This window comes from Arabidopsis thaliana, chromosome 4 (assembly GCF_000001735.4).
Source record: "Arabidopsis thaliana chromosome 4, partial sequence".
Classification (NCBI taxonomy): domain Eukaryota; kingdom Viridiplantae; phylum Streptophyta; class Magnoliopsida; order Brassicales; family Brassicaceae; genus Arabidopsis; species Arabidopsis thaliana.
Window position 1 is genome coordinate 7,235,223 of NC_003075.7, and position 15,544 is coordinate 7,250,766.

Sequence of the window (15,544 nt, forward strand, 5' to 3'; positions counted from 1 at the left end):
GTCAAACGATCAGATGTTTACATGTGTCATTTAAAATTTAAATTTTTATTCTCTTAAAAAAATAGAAAATCTTAAAAAGTAAACAAAATTACATATACTAATTTATATATCTATATCTTTATAAACAATTAACATTTATTCAACAAAAGGAAAATTAACAAATTTGTTTTTAACTAATGTAATCGAAAATAGAACATACAATTAACATTTATTCAACAAAAGGAAAATTAACAAATTTATCTTTAACTAATGTAATCGAAAATAGAACATTTTGAGAAAAATAGCTTAGCTTATAGGATTTAACTTTTCAATTAAAATTAACGTTCGAGATTACGGCATATATAAAAAAAATATTTTTAACAATGTTTGGTTTCAAAATATTTTTGTGGATCTGTTTTTTTATTAATTATTAGCCCTACGCGTTTGAGTATTCGGGTCGGGTATTTCGGGTTCGGGTTTTCGGGCTTAGAAGTTTAGGACCCGTTCGGATAATTTAAGATTTCGGGTCGGGTTCGGTTCGGGTTCAAGTTTATTTATATATTGAAATATCAAATTTTGTCTGCAAATCTATTAAATTAGTTGAAAATTTTAAAAATTCCCAAAACAACACGAGTAGTTTTGCTTGAATATATCTAAAAATACACAAAATAAAATAAAATATCCAAAATATCCTAATATTTTCTATTCTATTAAATTACTTAAAAATTTTAAAAATTCCCAAAACAACACGAGTAGTTTTGCTTGAATATATCTAAAAATACACACAAAAAAACTAAAATATCCAAAAAATCATAATATTTTCTATATATAAGTATAAATATAACTAATATATACTTATATTTAAGATATGTTTGGATACCTATTCGGGTTTGGGTTCGGGTTTTTCGGGTTTGAAGTTTAGACCTGTTCGGGTATTTGAAAATTTTGGGTTCGGGTTCGGATCGGGTTTTTTGGATCGGTTTTTCGGGTTTGGGTATTATGCCTAGGCCTATTAATTATGTTTTTTTAATTGTTAATTATTTTTAATACTAAGTAGGATATAGATTTGATATGTCATTAATATAATTTTGATATGAAAATGTTATCACTCAATATGAAGTGTGTAGAATTTAAATCGAGTTTATTATGATAACATAGATAGTTAAACTGTATTACAAAATTGAATGGTGTAAGATAGAAATTTGTTTTTTTTTTTTCTTTTCTAGATACTAAATGAAATATAGAATAATGGTCGGTTACTTTTTAGAATTCAAATATCATTGATAAGATTGAGTGTATATAATTAAAATAAAATGCATAAGACTGAAATTTTGTTTAAACCAAAAATTATTAAATTAAAGATCAGAAAAATATATAGATTGGTATACAATATTCAAATATTATCGATAAAAAAATATTTTTCTATCTTACACCCGTCTAAATAGGCGGACCTTATCTAGTATATATATATATATATATATATTTTGTAAACGATTGAGTAAAAAATGTTTGGAAAAATAAAATGAGTGACTTAAAAATGATTAGAATTGTTTTAATTCCTGATAGAGTTAGAGAAGATTTATACTTACCAAAACAAAAGTTAAAGAACATTTCTTATTTGGAAATATTTTTCCAGATTATCACCAAGTTTAAAACTATTTTTATAATAATATAATTTTAAAGAAAAAAACGAGTCTTCTCCATCTGAATGGCTGTGTTTCTCAATGTATTTGGACGAATTAGAGAACGATAAAAAAATATTCACAGATTTTTTAAAAATATTGAATCTCTTATAACGTAAATGTTAAAGCGGATAATTTGACAAGAAAGGTTCATATCCAACCGCATTATATCATATATGTAAACAAAATTGCTCAGAAATGACTATATTAAACTCTAACTAATATCGGTTGACAACAAAATAATCAAGTACTTGATTCCATCAATTGAAAATTTAAGATTTTGATTTAAACATTAAAGTAGAAAATCTAAATAGAATTAAAATAAATACTTATAAAGTTATAATGTAAACTTCTTTTGCTTTCTGATTTTAAATGGGCTCAGTCAAATCTTAATAATATTTATCTTTTCCAAGAGCTGTATAATGATACCAAGTTAGGTCAGAATGCCGACCACAATTATAAATGAAAATTTTCTAAATGTAAAAGCCATGTGAAATCAATATTTTACTCCATTTCTTTTTAAAAGAGAATAAAATAAAATAAAGTCGCGGAGGAAATGCACATCGAGCACATCACTCTAATTATTTTATTTAACAGAAAAGACTTATTTAAACATGGTAATGAAAAGAAAACATTAGACGATTAATATATGGTTCGTTCTTATCTAAACTCTGGTTATTTTATTAATCTTCATTTTTCTGCGAATTAGATTTGGATTTCTATTGGTCAATGACTCGATGCTTGGTGGTCCCAAATAAAATTGTATTAAAATAATTTTACGATTCATGATTGCTTCCATTTCCTGTAATTTAATTAAAATTTGTGTTCATCAAATATTTTATACAGATTGAGAGAATTAAATGAACTTTCATTATATTATTATTAGCTAAAAGAGCCAGAAAAAAAAAAACTGAAAAGAAAAGAATATCTAGAAATTGATTTTAGTAGGTCAACATTATTTATATTTAAGTAATCTAAAACTTGTAACTGAAAAACTACGGATTAGAGTTTATTACTGCTGTTTTCAAATGGGCATAAATTAGTTGGGTAAGCTATAATTGTGACGAAGACTTTGGGAAATGTAAAAGGAAAGAAATGAATGTAAAGCAAACACAAAACAATACTCCAACTAATTAAAAGGGTTTGCAAAATAAAAGCCCTTCGGATTTCCACAAATACACGAAAGAATATAAAATGGTACTGTAGTAAATTCTAACAATCAGATTGGAATTCAATTTTCAGAAAACAATTTTATCGAATTAAGTGTTTAAGCACCCACCAAGTATTCCATTTAATTACTAATTTGTTAGTACCATTTTTTTTGTTATGCACCAAATTAATTACAAAACTCTATAATCATCGACACAGTCGACCTGGTGATCTACAAAACTTTAACTTTTATTCCGGTATAGGTTTTAAAACATTGAGTAAAAGTGAACATGTATTAGGAGATTCATGTTCGTCGTAGATAAACTTGACCAACACTACATATTAGTATATTACCATCTCTTGACTCGTTACATGTTTAAACATTTCAATATACCTAGGTTTTTAACCCATCATCGATCACGTTTATGTCCTATTGTTTGTTCAGTGGAAAGAATTGGGCTCTATGTCTTACATTGAAAATTGAAAGAAATGGATAAATTGGGAGTTAGATTTAGATGTTGGTTCTTTTAAGTTATTATAGTTATGCGATTTAATACGTTTTTGCTGGCCTCATATATTGTTAGATGTTAAATTAATTTAAATTATTTCCATACTAAATGATTTATTTATCATTTTAGCAGCCTAGTTTTACTTGTCCTTTACTCCAAAGCCCGATTATTAATTAAGGAAAAAGTATTTTTCAACTGGAGAAATTGAATATTTATAAATAAAATAAAGCACACGTAAAGAAAATATATTTTATTATTTTTAAGAAAACAATATACGCAGGCCATCTTTGTCTTTCCCAAAAAAAATTTAATTGAATTTTGTATACCCACTTTAATTTTGTCTACTATACTATTTCTTATTTTATTATGTATATTTATTAATTCCCTCCCATCGGATTCCAGCTAAAAACACGAATATCTATATATTCCTAAATGAAAATTTAATATAAATCCAGTGCGAGCTATATTAAAATAATCACGCTATTAAAGATTTCCTTTTCGCATTATTGTATAAAAGTAAAAAAATGGACAGACATAAACAAATCTTACAATATAAAAAATCATTATATAAAAAGATAAAATACCTTATTTAATGACAAGATAAATAAACCATTTTTTATTTCTTCAATCTAATTCACAAAGCATAAATAAATCTAATTTCCTTCACTTTCCTCTCCAACATTTTCTTATTTTCCTTCCTAATTTCCAACCTCTGTTCTTAGCAATATATTTTTTCTCCAAAAATAATTCTCAGTTTGATTTTCTTCTTCTAGCTCTTAAGTATATTTCTTTGTTGTTATTTATCTTTTAATCCTTTAATCTCATCTTTGTTTATCTTTAATCAAAACCCAAAATTTACATGGGTTCTTGAAAATCTAGAAGAAATAAAGGAAACATAACAAAAATAGAAAGAAAAAGAAGCTAATGGTCTTAAATATGGAGTCTACCGGAGAAGCTGTTAGATCAACCACCGGTAACGACGGTGGTATTACGGTGGTTAGATCCGACGCGCCGTCAGATTTCCACGTAGCTCAAAGATCAGAAAGCTCAAACCAATCTCCCACCTCTGTCACTCCTCCTCCACCACAGCCATCGTCTCATCACACAGCTCCTCCGCCGCTGCAAATTTCGACGGTGACGACTACGACTACGACGGCCGCGATGGAAGGTATCTCCGGTGGACTGATGAAGAAGAAGCGTGGACGGCCAAGGAAGTATGGACCGGACGGGACTGTTGTAGCGTTATCTCCTAAACCGATTTCATCAGCGCCGGCGCCGTCGCATCTTCCGCCGCCGAGTTCACACGTCATCGATTTCTCCGCTTCTGAGAAACGTAGCAAAGTGAAACCAACGAACTCGTTTAACAGAACAAAGTATCATCACCAAGTTGAGAATTTGGGTAATTATATCTTCTTTGCTCTGTTTTCTTCTCTGTTTTTTAAGAAGAGTATTTAAGAAAGAACAAAAGATAAAACTATTTTTATCTTGTCGGAATCTTGTTTCGTAGACCAATCTAACTCTATTGACAAAAAAAAAAAAAAATTTGGGTCTGGGATCTCATTTTCATGCATGCTTAAGTAAGTGGGGTCTCTGTTTTGTTTCTATGTTTAATTTGTCTATGGTTATAGATGTGTCCTAAAGCTACAAGTATCTACACATATATGTCATGTTGTTAATTGTCACTTCTTAAATGCAATACTAAGCTTAATTTAGTAGCAGTTTTATAAGTTAAACATGTTGGTCAAAATTAGAGATTTTTGTTTTCTACTTGGCTACTTAAATTTAGGGACAACAAAGTACATGATTAGTCAATATTACAAATTAATTAATAAAAATGTTCCTCTTGTGTTCTGTTATGTGTAGGTGAATGGGCTCCTTGCTCCGTCGGTGGTAATTTCACACCTCATATAATCACAGTCAACACCGGCGAGGTAATCTCATCGGAATTTTTCTTTAGATCTAGACATCAAGTCCTTTTTTCTATCTTTTACAAGTTTTGAATGATGTATTTTGGCATAATTAGGATGTAACAATGAAGATAATCTCGTTTTCGCAACAAGGACCTCGCTCTATTTGTGTTCTGTCAGCAAACGGTGTTATTTCAAGCGTTACACTTCGTCAGCCAGATTCCTCTGGCGGCACATTGACATACGAAGTATGTAGATTTCATTCTCATCGATCGATCAAATTTTTGTTGAAAGTGTAAGATGATTTATAGTGTTAATTTTCAGGGTCGGTTTGAGATATTATCATTATCCGGGTCATTCATGCCTAATGATTCAGGCGGAACACGAAGTAGAACGGGAGGAATGAGTGTATCGTTAGCAAGTCCCGATGGACGTGTAGTAGGCGGTGGCCTCGCCGGTTTACTAGTAGCCGCGAGTCCGGTTCAGGTACGATATTTGCCAGTCCAAAAAGCTGCAAAGTTTGTTAACCGGAGGATTTAATTTCCTTGTGTTTGAAATCAACAGGTGGTTGTAGGAAGTTTTTTAGCGGGCACTGACCATCAAGATCAGAAACCGAAAAAGAACAAACATGATTTCATGTTGTCGAGTCCTACCGCTGCAATTCCTATCTCTAGTGCAGCTGATCACCGGACAATCCATTCGGTCTCGTCTCTTCCGGTCAATAATAATACATGGCAGACTTCTTTAGCTTCCGATCCAAGAAACAAGCATACCGATATTAATGTCAATGTAACTTGAAATCCAATCTTTCTCTGTATTTTCTGTTAACAAGTTTGATTTGGTTGTTTATCTACATTAGGATTTTACTAAAATGGTAGTATTATTTATAGGGTTTTAGGGTCTTTATTTTGGTTCCACTGTTGTCACTTGTAGGATAATTTCTATCTTTTTATTAGGATTGAATCATCTTGTTTCCTTAATTTTTTGCTAACGAGTCATGGTCCTGGTTTTGCATGTCATTGTAGTTTCATATCCGTGTAAAAGAATACAAATTAACCACACTTGACTTATCTGAACGCGTAACATGAAAGCTATGGAGACTAATTTTGGAGTTCTAGATTTCCATCTCTTAATGTACACCTAAGATGTTTCTTATGATGACACAAGAACCATTATCCCTGGAGAGAAAGAATCACTATCTCTATTTCGACAAACCATCAAAGATTCTATTGACATGATATCTACAACATCTATAGTTCGGTGCACACTGGACTTGCTTCACTTGTTTCAAGAGGCACAAGGTCATATAGGGAGATCTTAGCCTAGAACCTTAAAATCTAAGGATCAAGAGTTCCCAAACATGTTTCAAAACTATCATTCACACTTATCACAGAAACAAACCGTCGAGATTACTTCCGACTTTACCACTAATCTGACTTCAATTTCAATGTATCATACACAAGCTAGCTACCATAACGATATACAGGGATACTCACTACACAGCAAGTTTGTGAAAAAGTAATCTTTCATTGATGTGCATTAAATTTGTACTCAAAAAAATAAGAAAATATAACGTTTCTGAATATAGCCCATAACAAAAATGCTGAAACAGAAAAATGAAGAACTACATAAACATCTTCGTAGTCACCAAAATCCATTAGGAATTCGATCTTAAAATGTAAAATAAATTGATGTAGTCCGGTGGTTTCTCCAACCTTAGATGTCTCCTAATGCCGAGTGGATCAACCTTAAACCGAAAAGTATAGAGAAAAATAACAATTTGGATTTAGCTTCGTAAACAATGGAGATATGAAAATTAGTAGTGATATATATAAGAGAAAGAAATGTACCAATAGGTTGTGATAAAAATGGAGAGAGCTATATGACCAATCTTGTACACTCGTTTCTTTTGCTCCCATTTATTTGTGTTGTATAACTCTGTTACGTCTGCCAAATGTTCCCTCTTCATGTATCTTTAACCGGAAATAACGAAGAGACATTATCAAATTAAACCGAACTCGGTGAACCAAATTACCCGGTTGGTTTCGAGCAATGAACAAATGAATGAGTAAATTGTCTAATTTGAGTATTTGACTTACAGTCTAATGTTGTAGAAAAGGTGGGGAAGAGACAAAACCGCCATGAACCAATGTCCGGTTAGGATATAGTATAAGCAAAGAAGTCCTTGTAAACCAAATTCCGGTAGAACCATTCGGTTTATTCTGCTAGATACATCGTAAGGGTTTATGCGATCGAACTCTAAATCTGCCAAACATGTCAGCTGCATCAAAAACAAAAAAGCAAATATTCAAGAAAATTGCTAAGAGAATTATTTCTTTCTCTATGAATTGGTTTTAACCACAAAACTATATTAGGGAATTAATTATAAGTTAGGGCAAAAAACCTGATAAATAACGATGATTATAAGCGTTGCGAGGAATAAGAAAGAGATAATCCAATCGAGTAGATCGCCCATCCTCCGCTGTCTTCCGCCGCGTTACAACGTTCAATCTCCGCCTTGCTTTGTCTCTCTAACGTAGAAATACGGACGGTGTTTTTGGTCAAAGCTCTGGAAATTGTAGGTATATTTATCAGAAAATTATACGCAATATATAAGAGATTAATTTTTATAAAAACTATTAAAACCCCACTGGATCTGGTTGGATAAAAAGCTACTTATTTATTCATATGCAAATATGATATTCCCATTTAAAGCATATTCGGAAGTTTGACTTTGGCATGAAACTCTTAATCTTATTTGATATGGTTGACAAAAATATTTTTGTTTCTTTACGATGAAATGCTTTTCTATGCAAGTAACCAATCAATGATCGTGCCTATTGCCTATTGGTCAAAGAAATTACTATCTTTCATCCATAAGCTACTTATCAGTTAAAGTGTTAAATCTGCAGAAATAGAATCGATTCGAAATTCGGAAACCACCATCTTTTTTTTTTAATAAAGAAAACAAAGAAGCTAAAGTAATGTGAATACTACTCAAATTCAAATAGCTGCGAGTTTTTTTTATTCGTATGTAAGTAAACTCTATATCCAATGGTTTGGGTTTCATATAAAATTGCATATATTTCTTAGCATAATGTTTTTGGGCAGCTGGTGGTCTTAACATAAAAATTGTGTCAACCGACCATGGCTTATTTGAATAGATGTATGAAATAAGAATATCCTTTATTAAAAAGCATATCCGTTTTATGACGTCCTTCAAATAATATATAAGGATAAGTTGACCAAATTTTTTATCAATTATTTCAAAAAAGATTATTTATAGGAAATTTATTTATCTATTAAGAAAGAGTTATTTACGAGATAGGCATTTTTTTAGAAAAGTATTGTCTAATAAAGTATTTCTATCCATGACTCCGAATTTAAGCATTTTTTGGTTACGTGAATAGACGAGTTTACCTTTAGAAATTTGGAAAACAAAATTTAAGTTATTTAATAATAATTATTTTTTTGCGATGACGGTTTACGATTTAGAGTTTTGGGTTTTGGGTTTTGGGTTTTAGGGTTTAGATTTTAGAGTTTAAAATTTAGGATTTAGGATTTAGGAAAGTGAAAAAGGGGTAAAGTCGTTATTTTACTGAAACCAAAAATGCTTAAAACTAATAGGATAGAAAGAAATATCTAAAATAAAAGTTTTGGACTGACAAATGCCCATTTGGAAAGAACCCCATTAAGAAATCAATGAATATGTTCGATTGCAGTTAGCCGGTTAGGTAAGAGTGGACAATTAACTGGACCCAACGAAATAAATTAGAACCAAAAAACATCGGTTTTATTTCAGCAGATTCTTCTCCAAATTAAATCTATGTAATAGACTGAACCAAAAACATTATCGCAATTACATAATACGTTTCCAAATAAATAAATACCCAACCGCATGTAATTGGGTTTCTCCTTAACCAAACTGAACCAAAACCTAATGCTCAGTAGTCTCACTCAGTCACTAATCTATTATTGACTGTTCATATAATTACATATCAAATATAACTGGGGTAAGTTGACCTCGTATCCTACAACATGAGTTCGTTGGTGTTTAGTTTTGATGTGTTAGAGTAACTGATATTTTAGATAAAGAACGCACTTTTAAAAAATGGCAACTATCATAATTGATATAAATTTCTTATAATTGAGAAATTTTCAAATGAAAGAACAAGGAATCAAAACCAAAACCCATGATTTTTGTATATCAGTTTTATGTGACTTTTTTCTTTATTATCCATGTATTCATTATAATTTGTATCTTTTCTTTTAGAGTTTGATTATTCTTTTCTTACATCAAATTTACAAACATTTTTTGTACAAAATATATACTTTTAAAAGACTAATCTATGTCAATATCTAACTGATGGAGGTTCACTACCTCAAAAACTTGTACGGGTGACTTTTGATCAATTTTTCTCATACTACACCTCAACTTTTTGAGTTGACGCTAAATGACAACGATACTTGTGAGTGGCATGAAAATATCGACTTTGTTGAACTAAGAGGTTGGCATAGAGATTTTCTTGCATGTATTCATTGTCACAAAAAGTAAGTTACTTTATTCTTATGTTAAAATTTTATTTAGATGTTTGGAGTTCTACTATTATATTTGCTTAACTCATTATGTCACACACCAAAATTAACAATATGATGGTCGACCAATGATATTTAGGGGGTTCATCACACAATTAAAGTTTGGAATCTTTTAAGACTATCATATGAAGATTATGCTCAGGTACCATGGGTTTTGTTTTCTAGAACAACTGGGACAGCATGAGTTGAGTTGTAGTTTCATTCTCATATGAAGTCTACTCGTATTTAGAGAAACACGAGAAGAAGATGAGGTTGGCGAGAAGGCAATTGTTTTATTTTGTCCAGTTTAAAGCGTATAAATATATTGCATTAGAAAATGCTCATGCTAAGCATTTTATTGATGGAGACTTTCTCTAGTCTTATATGTATTTATCTACGGTAGAGAAACATCAATGTTATAACAGCACTGAAGTCAATACTTAAATATCTCCCCATGTTTCATTAGTGGGTGAGTTCATTGTATTTTGAAGCGTCTGCATATATGAATATATATTAATACTAGATCATGACTCTACGCTACAACATGTATTAAATTTTATTTAGTAACAAAATACTATATATTTTATATTTTAGAATAAATTGTTGATATAATATAGTAGTAAGTGGATTTGTTTTTGGTCATTCCCTATATATAATATTATAATGAATATATTTTCCTTTTTATATAATACTCAAATATGGATAATTTTTTTAAGATATAAAAACAAAATATAGTATTATTTTAAAAAATTAATTTTATTTGAATAATGAGTTTATTTATGTTAACAACCACAAAATTAGATTGCATTTAGTTAGTTAGATTAAAAAAATTAAAATATAGCCGCATTTAACATGTAGATTATCTTGAGTTGATTAAGTTAGTTATTATTTTCAGCTAATTTAGGATTTAAAAAAAAAAAATCTTTGGTTGTTGAAATGTATATTTGTTTGAGCTAATTACAGAATTTAACAATTATTCGCATAAAAGTTATTATTTTATATTTTTTCGATCTCAACTTAAAATCAACAAACAGAGTAATCCAAAACAATCCAAAATCTGAGCAACACATAACAAAAGCAATTAACCAATGCAAAAGCAATTAACGCTAATTCTCCTCAATACCATTATGTAGCTACGCATAACATCCCATCGCTTAAGTATGAGTGAAAACGTCCCACTTTGGTTACAGTGCCAGCAATATACTTCCCAAACTATTAACAAAAGTTTATGTATAAGCTTTCAATTCACTATTCAGTTGAGTATTATCCAATTTCTGATATGGTAACGAAACTCCATTTCCCAACTGGTCAAAAGCTAATTGATAATATATTACTTATATTCTTTAGTATGCTAGTTGAAAAGTCTTACAAGAGATCAATACAGAAACGCAACACACGACCAGACTAACAATTACAACTTCTATTTAGTTTAATCCTCATCATCATCATCATCTATCCACTGCAGTTGATCCGAAAATTCACCCTGTAAAAAGAATCACATATACTTTTTTTATATACACAGTTCAAGAATCAATAAGGGGAGATCAAATAAACAAAAAGTCATACCGGCACATGAAGACCAAAACCCTCAAAACAGTCTCTGATGGTCTTATCCAACAAATCGTCCTGACCAAAGCATTGATGCCATATCTTATCGATGCTAGTATGCAACTCCTGCAAGGAGCCTTCTTGCCTAGCTCCCTCTCCTTTTGCCAAAATGTAGGCTCTCAGAATGCGGTCTATATAATCCTCCGAATCTACCATAGAGAACAAACGATACATTCTTCTAAGGTCATCGATGAGACTCTCATCCATTAATAGCATAAAACCCTCTTCAAGAAAAGAAGAGTGCGCCTCCAGGAGCTGACTCTTTAAGACTTTCATTAGTCGAGACCGGGAAGATGAAAAGAAGAAATAATGCTTATCGCATTTTTCCTCTTCCGCAAGGAAAGTCCTCTGCAACAAACAATCACAGGGAAGAATAGCTTTCATTTTCAGGGTTTAGGAAGGAAAGGCTAAAAAAACAAAATGATAACGCTAAGTTGAGGTCTTGAGATGTATGTACCTCGACATATTTCAAGTAGTGGGAAATGTCGGATCGCTGCAGGACTTGCTCTGCTTCCTCGGCGTAAAACTTAGAAGTGGAATCAAGAAAAGGGTCCTTATACACATATGTACACTGCCACTGCATGCGGAACATGTCCATAAGATTCTTTAGGAGATCACTCGTGTTGTTCGCAGCCTTGCCTAATCTGGTAGACAAACATTAACACAAAATGCAAGGGAAAGAGTGAGTAGATCGAGACTGGAACGGTTAAAGAAAGATGAGACTCCTCTTACTTACATACTAACCTTTCATCAGTGATGAGTCTTAATATGCCGGTAATAACTTGATCTTGAAGTTGAGGGGCCATGGAGAGTTGTTTATGGAAAAGCTTCTGGCCCACGTCCCACAATGTCAAGCCATTAAGAGTCTGATACATGGCTACGTCAGACACAAGACTCATCTTCCTTTTAAAGTCTAGCCAGCGATTGTACACGTGTGGCAAGAACACAGAGGGATCATCACTGCCACTGCAATTCTTTTCTAAAGACTGTATAAGCTCAGCAATGTGAGGCTCACACTCATGCTTGACAAGATTGAAAACCAGTTCTGATTGTCGAGGATCGCCTAAGCAAGCACGCTTAACAGCTCTAAAAATCGTAGTGAAACAGAGAACGTCGCCAGGCTTTTTGTATTCATCATCATCTAAGATGATTTTGATCGCTGGCTTTAGCAAGTCCCAAGCTTTTGCTAAGTATAGTTTGTTTCTGTCTTGTGTATCTAATTTGGATGATATCAAAACATGAGATTTAGAAGATCAATCAACGAGAACACAAAAAAAAAAACATCCCAACGTACCTTTGACAGAATTGGGATCCAAGTTAAAGATAGGAGGAGGCTCCCTCGCCTGGGAGATAGGAAGGCATGAGAGGTTTTCATCGCTTAAGGTAAAAGGAAGACGATAAGGATTGCCCTCTGCTCCTCCATCATCCGGTGAGTGGTGAACGAGTTTCGGCGACTTCGTTGAGGAAAAAGGGTCGGGGCTGATCGAGCGTTTCATGATAATCCAATTCTGAAGAAAAATGAATCGATAGACAACACTGATCAATTCGCAATCGTATAGTATTCAGTCTCAAGGAATAAAATCGGAGAAACGTAACCCTAACCCTATGGAGAAACAATTCTAGTAATTAACAAAATTTGGAGGACTTTATTATTTAAAAAGATGATTATGATATTTATTTATTTACTTAATATTTTTGTTTCCAGAAAATAGGATGAATTAAAATCTCCTTCTCAAATGAAAATTATCCACTGCTCTTGATCCGAAACTTCTAATAATCACCTCTCCACGCATTTGTCAAGTTAGTTTAATCCTCATCATCATATATCCACTGCTCTTGATCCGAAAATTCATCCTGTAAAATGAATCATATACACTTTTTTATATACACGGTTCAAGAATCAATATGAGGAATCACATTTAAAAAAAAAAGTCATATTGGCACATGAAGACGACCCAAACCCTCAAAACAATCTCTGATGGTCTTATCCAATAAATCATCATCATCAAAGCATTGATGTCATATCTTATCAATGCTAGTATGCAACTCATGCAAGGAGCCTTCTTGGACACCCAAGAATTTTAGTTAATTTGTTGCCATTAACACATATTAAAAACAAATATATCAAAATATATTTTCCACACTAACTATTTATAATCTAAAGATTTATTTTACGTATAAAGTAGGATTTTTGATGACAAAAAAAAAAGTATAAAGTAGGGTTTTAGGGCCTGACTGGTTTAAACGCAGCGGGTGCAGTTGCGGTTGCGGGAGTTTGCGAAAACGGGCAGTTGCGGTTTCAAGCGTTATCAAGCGTTTTGAACGACTGGTTGAACGTTTGATAATGGGTGCGTTTGCGGGAGTTTTATGACTGGTAAACCAGCGGGTGTGATAGTAATTAAACAAAAATAAACCAAAATAAATATAATATATTACTATTAAAAGAAAGAAAAAATACAATATATTATTATGATAAATTCATAATATTAGAAAAATTAAACATAATTAATAATTAAAACCATAAATAAAACATTAAATTCAAAAATAAATAAATTTTGTAAGAAAAAGTTTAATACTTTATGCATTTGGTACATTACCAAAAATTGCATCAAATAGTGTGATAAACTGTAAATAACGTTGAACTCGCGGGTTTTCCGGATTGCCTCTATATAATAAAGTTTCTTCAAGATATCCAAACGATTTTTAACACATCTCCAACTAAATTTTTTTCCAAACTGGTCGTGAATGGATGAACGGATAGATCATACTTACGTTTGATTCTTGATTTTGATTTTAATTTTCATCCGTTTGGGTGGATGCCATAATTGAGAGAATAGAGTTACAATATATTGATTAGGGTTTTCTAACAAGAATAAGATATATAGGGTTTGGGTGGAAGATATAATTATTTTAATTAATTATAAAAAATAAATTTTTGTTGTAACTTAACCGCTACCGCCCGCAACCGCAAACGCTTGCGGGAAGGAGCTTTTGAGATCTGACGATTTCGAGCGGTCCAAAGCGGTATCTAGCGGTTTTTATGATTGGTGCCAATCGCTAACAACCGCTACCACCCGCAAACGCTGCGTTTGCGGGTGGCAGAGGGAGAACCAATCAAGCCCTTAGTTATTATAAAAAGGACAGTTTCTATATGTTAATAGATTGAGCTGTGGCCCAATAACAATAAGAAGTGTTCAAACAAGTTAGAGAAAAATCCACAACACTCAAACATTATTGGTGTTGACAATTGAATAATGGGTTCAAACTTAATTGCTCTAACAAAAATGAACTACAAATTATTGTTCATATAATTAAATATGAATTTTAACTGGTGTCAGTTGACCCCATATCCTACAACATAGGTCTGTAAGTGTTTGGCCTTTATGTGTTAGAGTGAATGATTTTTTAGATAAAGAAAGCATTTTGAAAAGATGGAATCTATCATGATCGATATGAATTTCTTATACTTGAGAAATTTTCACCTTAACAAACTAGAATCAAAGCCAAGCGCATGATATAATCTGTATATTAGTTTTATGAGAGTTTTTCTTTATTGTCCATGTATTCACTATATTTTGTATATTTTTTTCATTTCTTTTGTTTTTAAATTTTTGATTATTCTCTTTGTACATCAAATTTATAAACATTTTTTGTACAAAGAAATATATTTTTAATAGACTAATTACTTCCATTAAACATAATATAGTATTTTTTATTTTGTTTTTGTCAACCAAACATTAATAAAAATATATCTCCATGATTGGTTGCTAATTAATATAGTATTAATATGTATAATTTCTTTAGTGCTATTTTTTCAGTCAGATGTATCATGATTTACATATTTTACTAGTTTTCTCAAAAACATTTATTATTAAAATCTCATAATAATATGTCATAGAGATTTTATAGATGACTTCAGTTTTCTCCAAAAGACATTGTAATAAGGCAACTCATTGTTTATCTAAACATGGATGTACATCTTTCTTTTTTTTTTTCACTGATAACATGTGGCCACCTAGTTGGCTATCTGAACAATTATATCAACATAATTACATTTTAGATGAAAAAAGACTTCATTTTTCTTCAAACCTATGAATTCTATTTGACCTTCTTCTACATCATTCTATATCATTGT

General features: G+C 31.4%; 3 protein-coding genes across 3 annotated transcripts; 1 reads left to right on the forward strand and 2 right to left on the reverse strand.

Annotated features, from left to right (window-relative positions):
- Positions 1-3,977: 3,977 nt before the first annotated feature.
- On the forward strand, positions 3,978-6,453 carry AHL1 (AT-hook motif nuclear-localized protein 1). Its single transcript, NM_117278.4, has 5 exons — positions 3,978-4,718; positions 5,183-5,250; positions 5,343-5,474; positions 5,551-5,712; positions 5,791-6,453. The coding sequence occupies exons 1-5, from the start codon at positions 4,244-4,246 to the stop codon at positions 6,022-6,024; spliced, it is 1,071 nt and encodes a 356-aa protein (NP_192945.2). The 5' UTR covers positions 3,978-4,243; the 3' UTR covers positions 6,025-6,453.
- A 230-nt stretch (positions 6,454-6,683) lies between these two features.
- Positions 6,684-8,006, reverse strand: AT4G12090 (Cornichon family protein). Its single transcript, NM_117279.3, has 4 exons — positions 7,631-8,006; positions 7,326-7,507; positions 7,077-7,199; positions 6,684-6,973 (listed from the first exon to the last, which is right to left on the reverse strand). The coding sequence occupies exons 1-4, from the start codon at positions 7,700-7,702 to the stop codon at positions 6,943-6,945; spliced, it is 408 nt and encodes a 135-aa protein (NP_192946.2). The 5' UTR covers positions 7,703-8,006; the 3' UTR covers positions 6,684-6,942.
- Positions 8,007-11,115: 3,109 nt separating this feature from the next.
- On the reverse strand, positions 11,116-12,905 carry AT4G12100 (Cullin family protein; the record flags this gene model as incomplete). The annotated part of the gene is made up of 5 exons (NM_117280.3): positions 11,116-11,284; positions 11,368-11,757; positions 11,867-12,053; positions 12,154-12,625; positions 12,704-12,905. The coding sequence occupies 5 exons, from the start codon at positions 12,903-12,905 to the stop codon at positions 11,231-11,233; spliced, it is 1,305 nt and encodes a 434-aa protein (NP_192947.1). The 3' UTR covers positions 11,116-11,230.
- Positions 12,906-15,544: the final 2,639 nt, after the last annotated feature.

Coding starts and splice junctions, on each gene's coding strand:
- AHL1 (NM_117278.4), top strand. CDS start 4,244: ATGGTCTTAAATATGGAGTCTACCGGAGAAGCTGTTAGATCAACCACC. Junction 5,475..5,550: donor GCGGCACATTGACATACGAA/GTATGTAGATTT, acceptor GTTAATTTTCAG/GGTCGGTTTGAGATATTATC. Junction 5,713..5,790: donor TAGCCGCGAGTCCGGTTCAG/GTACGATATTTG, acceptor TGAAATCAACAG/GTGGTTGTAGGAAGTTTTTT.
- AT4G12090 (NM_117279.3), bottom strand. CDS start 7,702: ATGGGCGATCTACTCGATTGGATTATCTCTTTCTTATTCCTCGCAACG. Junction 7,200..7,325: donor CTTTTCTACAACATTAGACT/GTAAGTCAAATA, acceptor TTCCGGTTAAAG/ATACATGAAGAGGGAACATT. Junction 6,974..7,076: donor ATTTTTATCACAACCTATTG/GTACATTTCTTT, acceptor TTTCGGTTTAAG/GTTGATCCACTCGGCATTAG.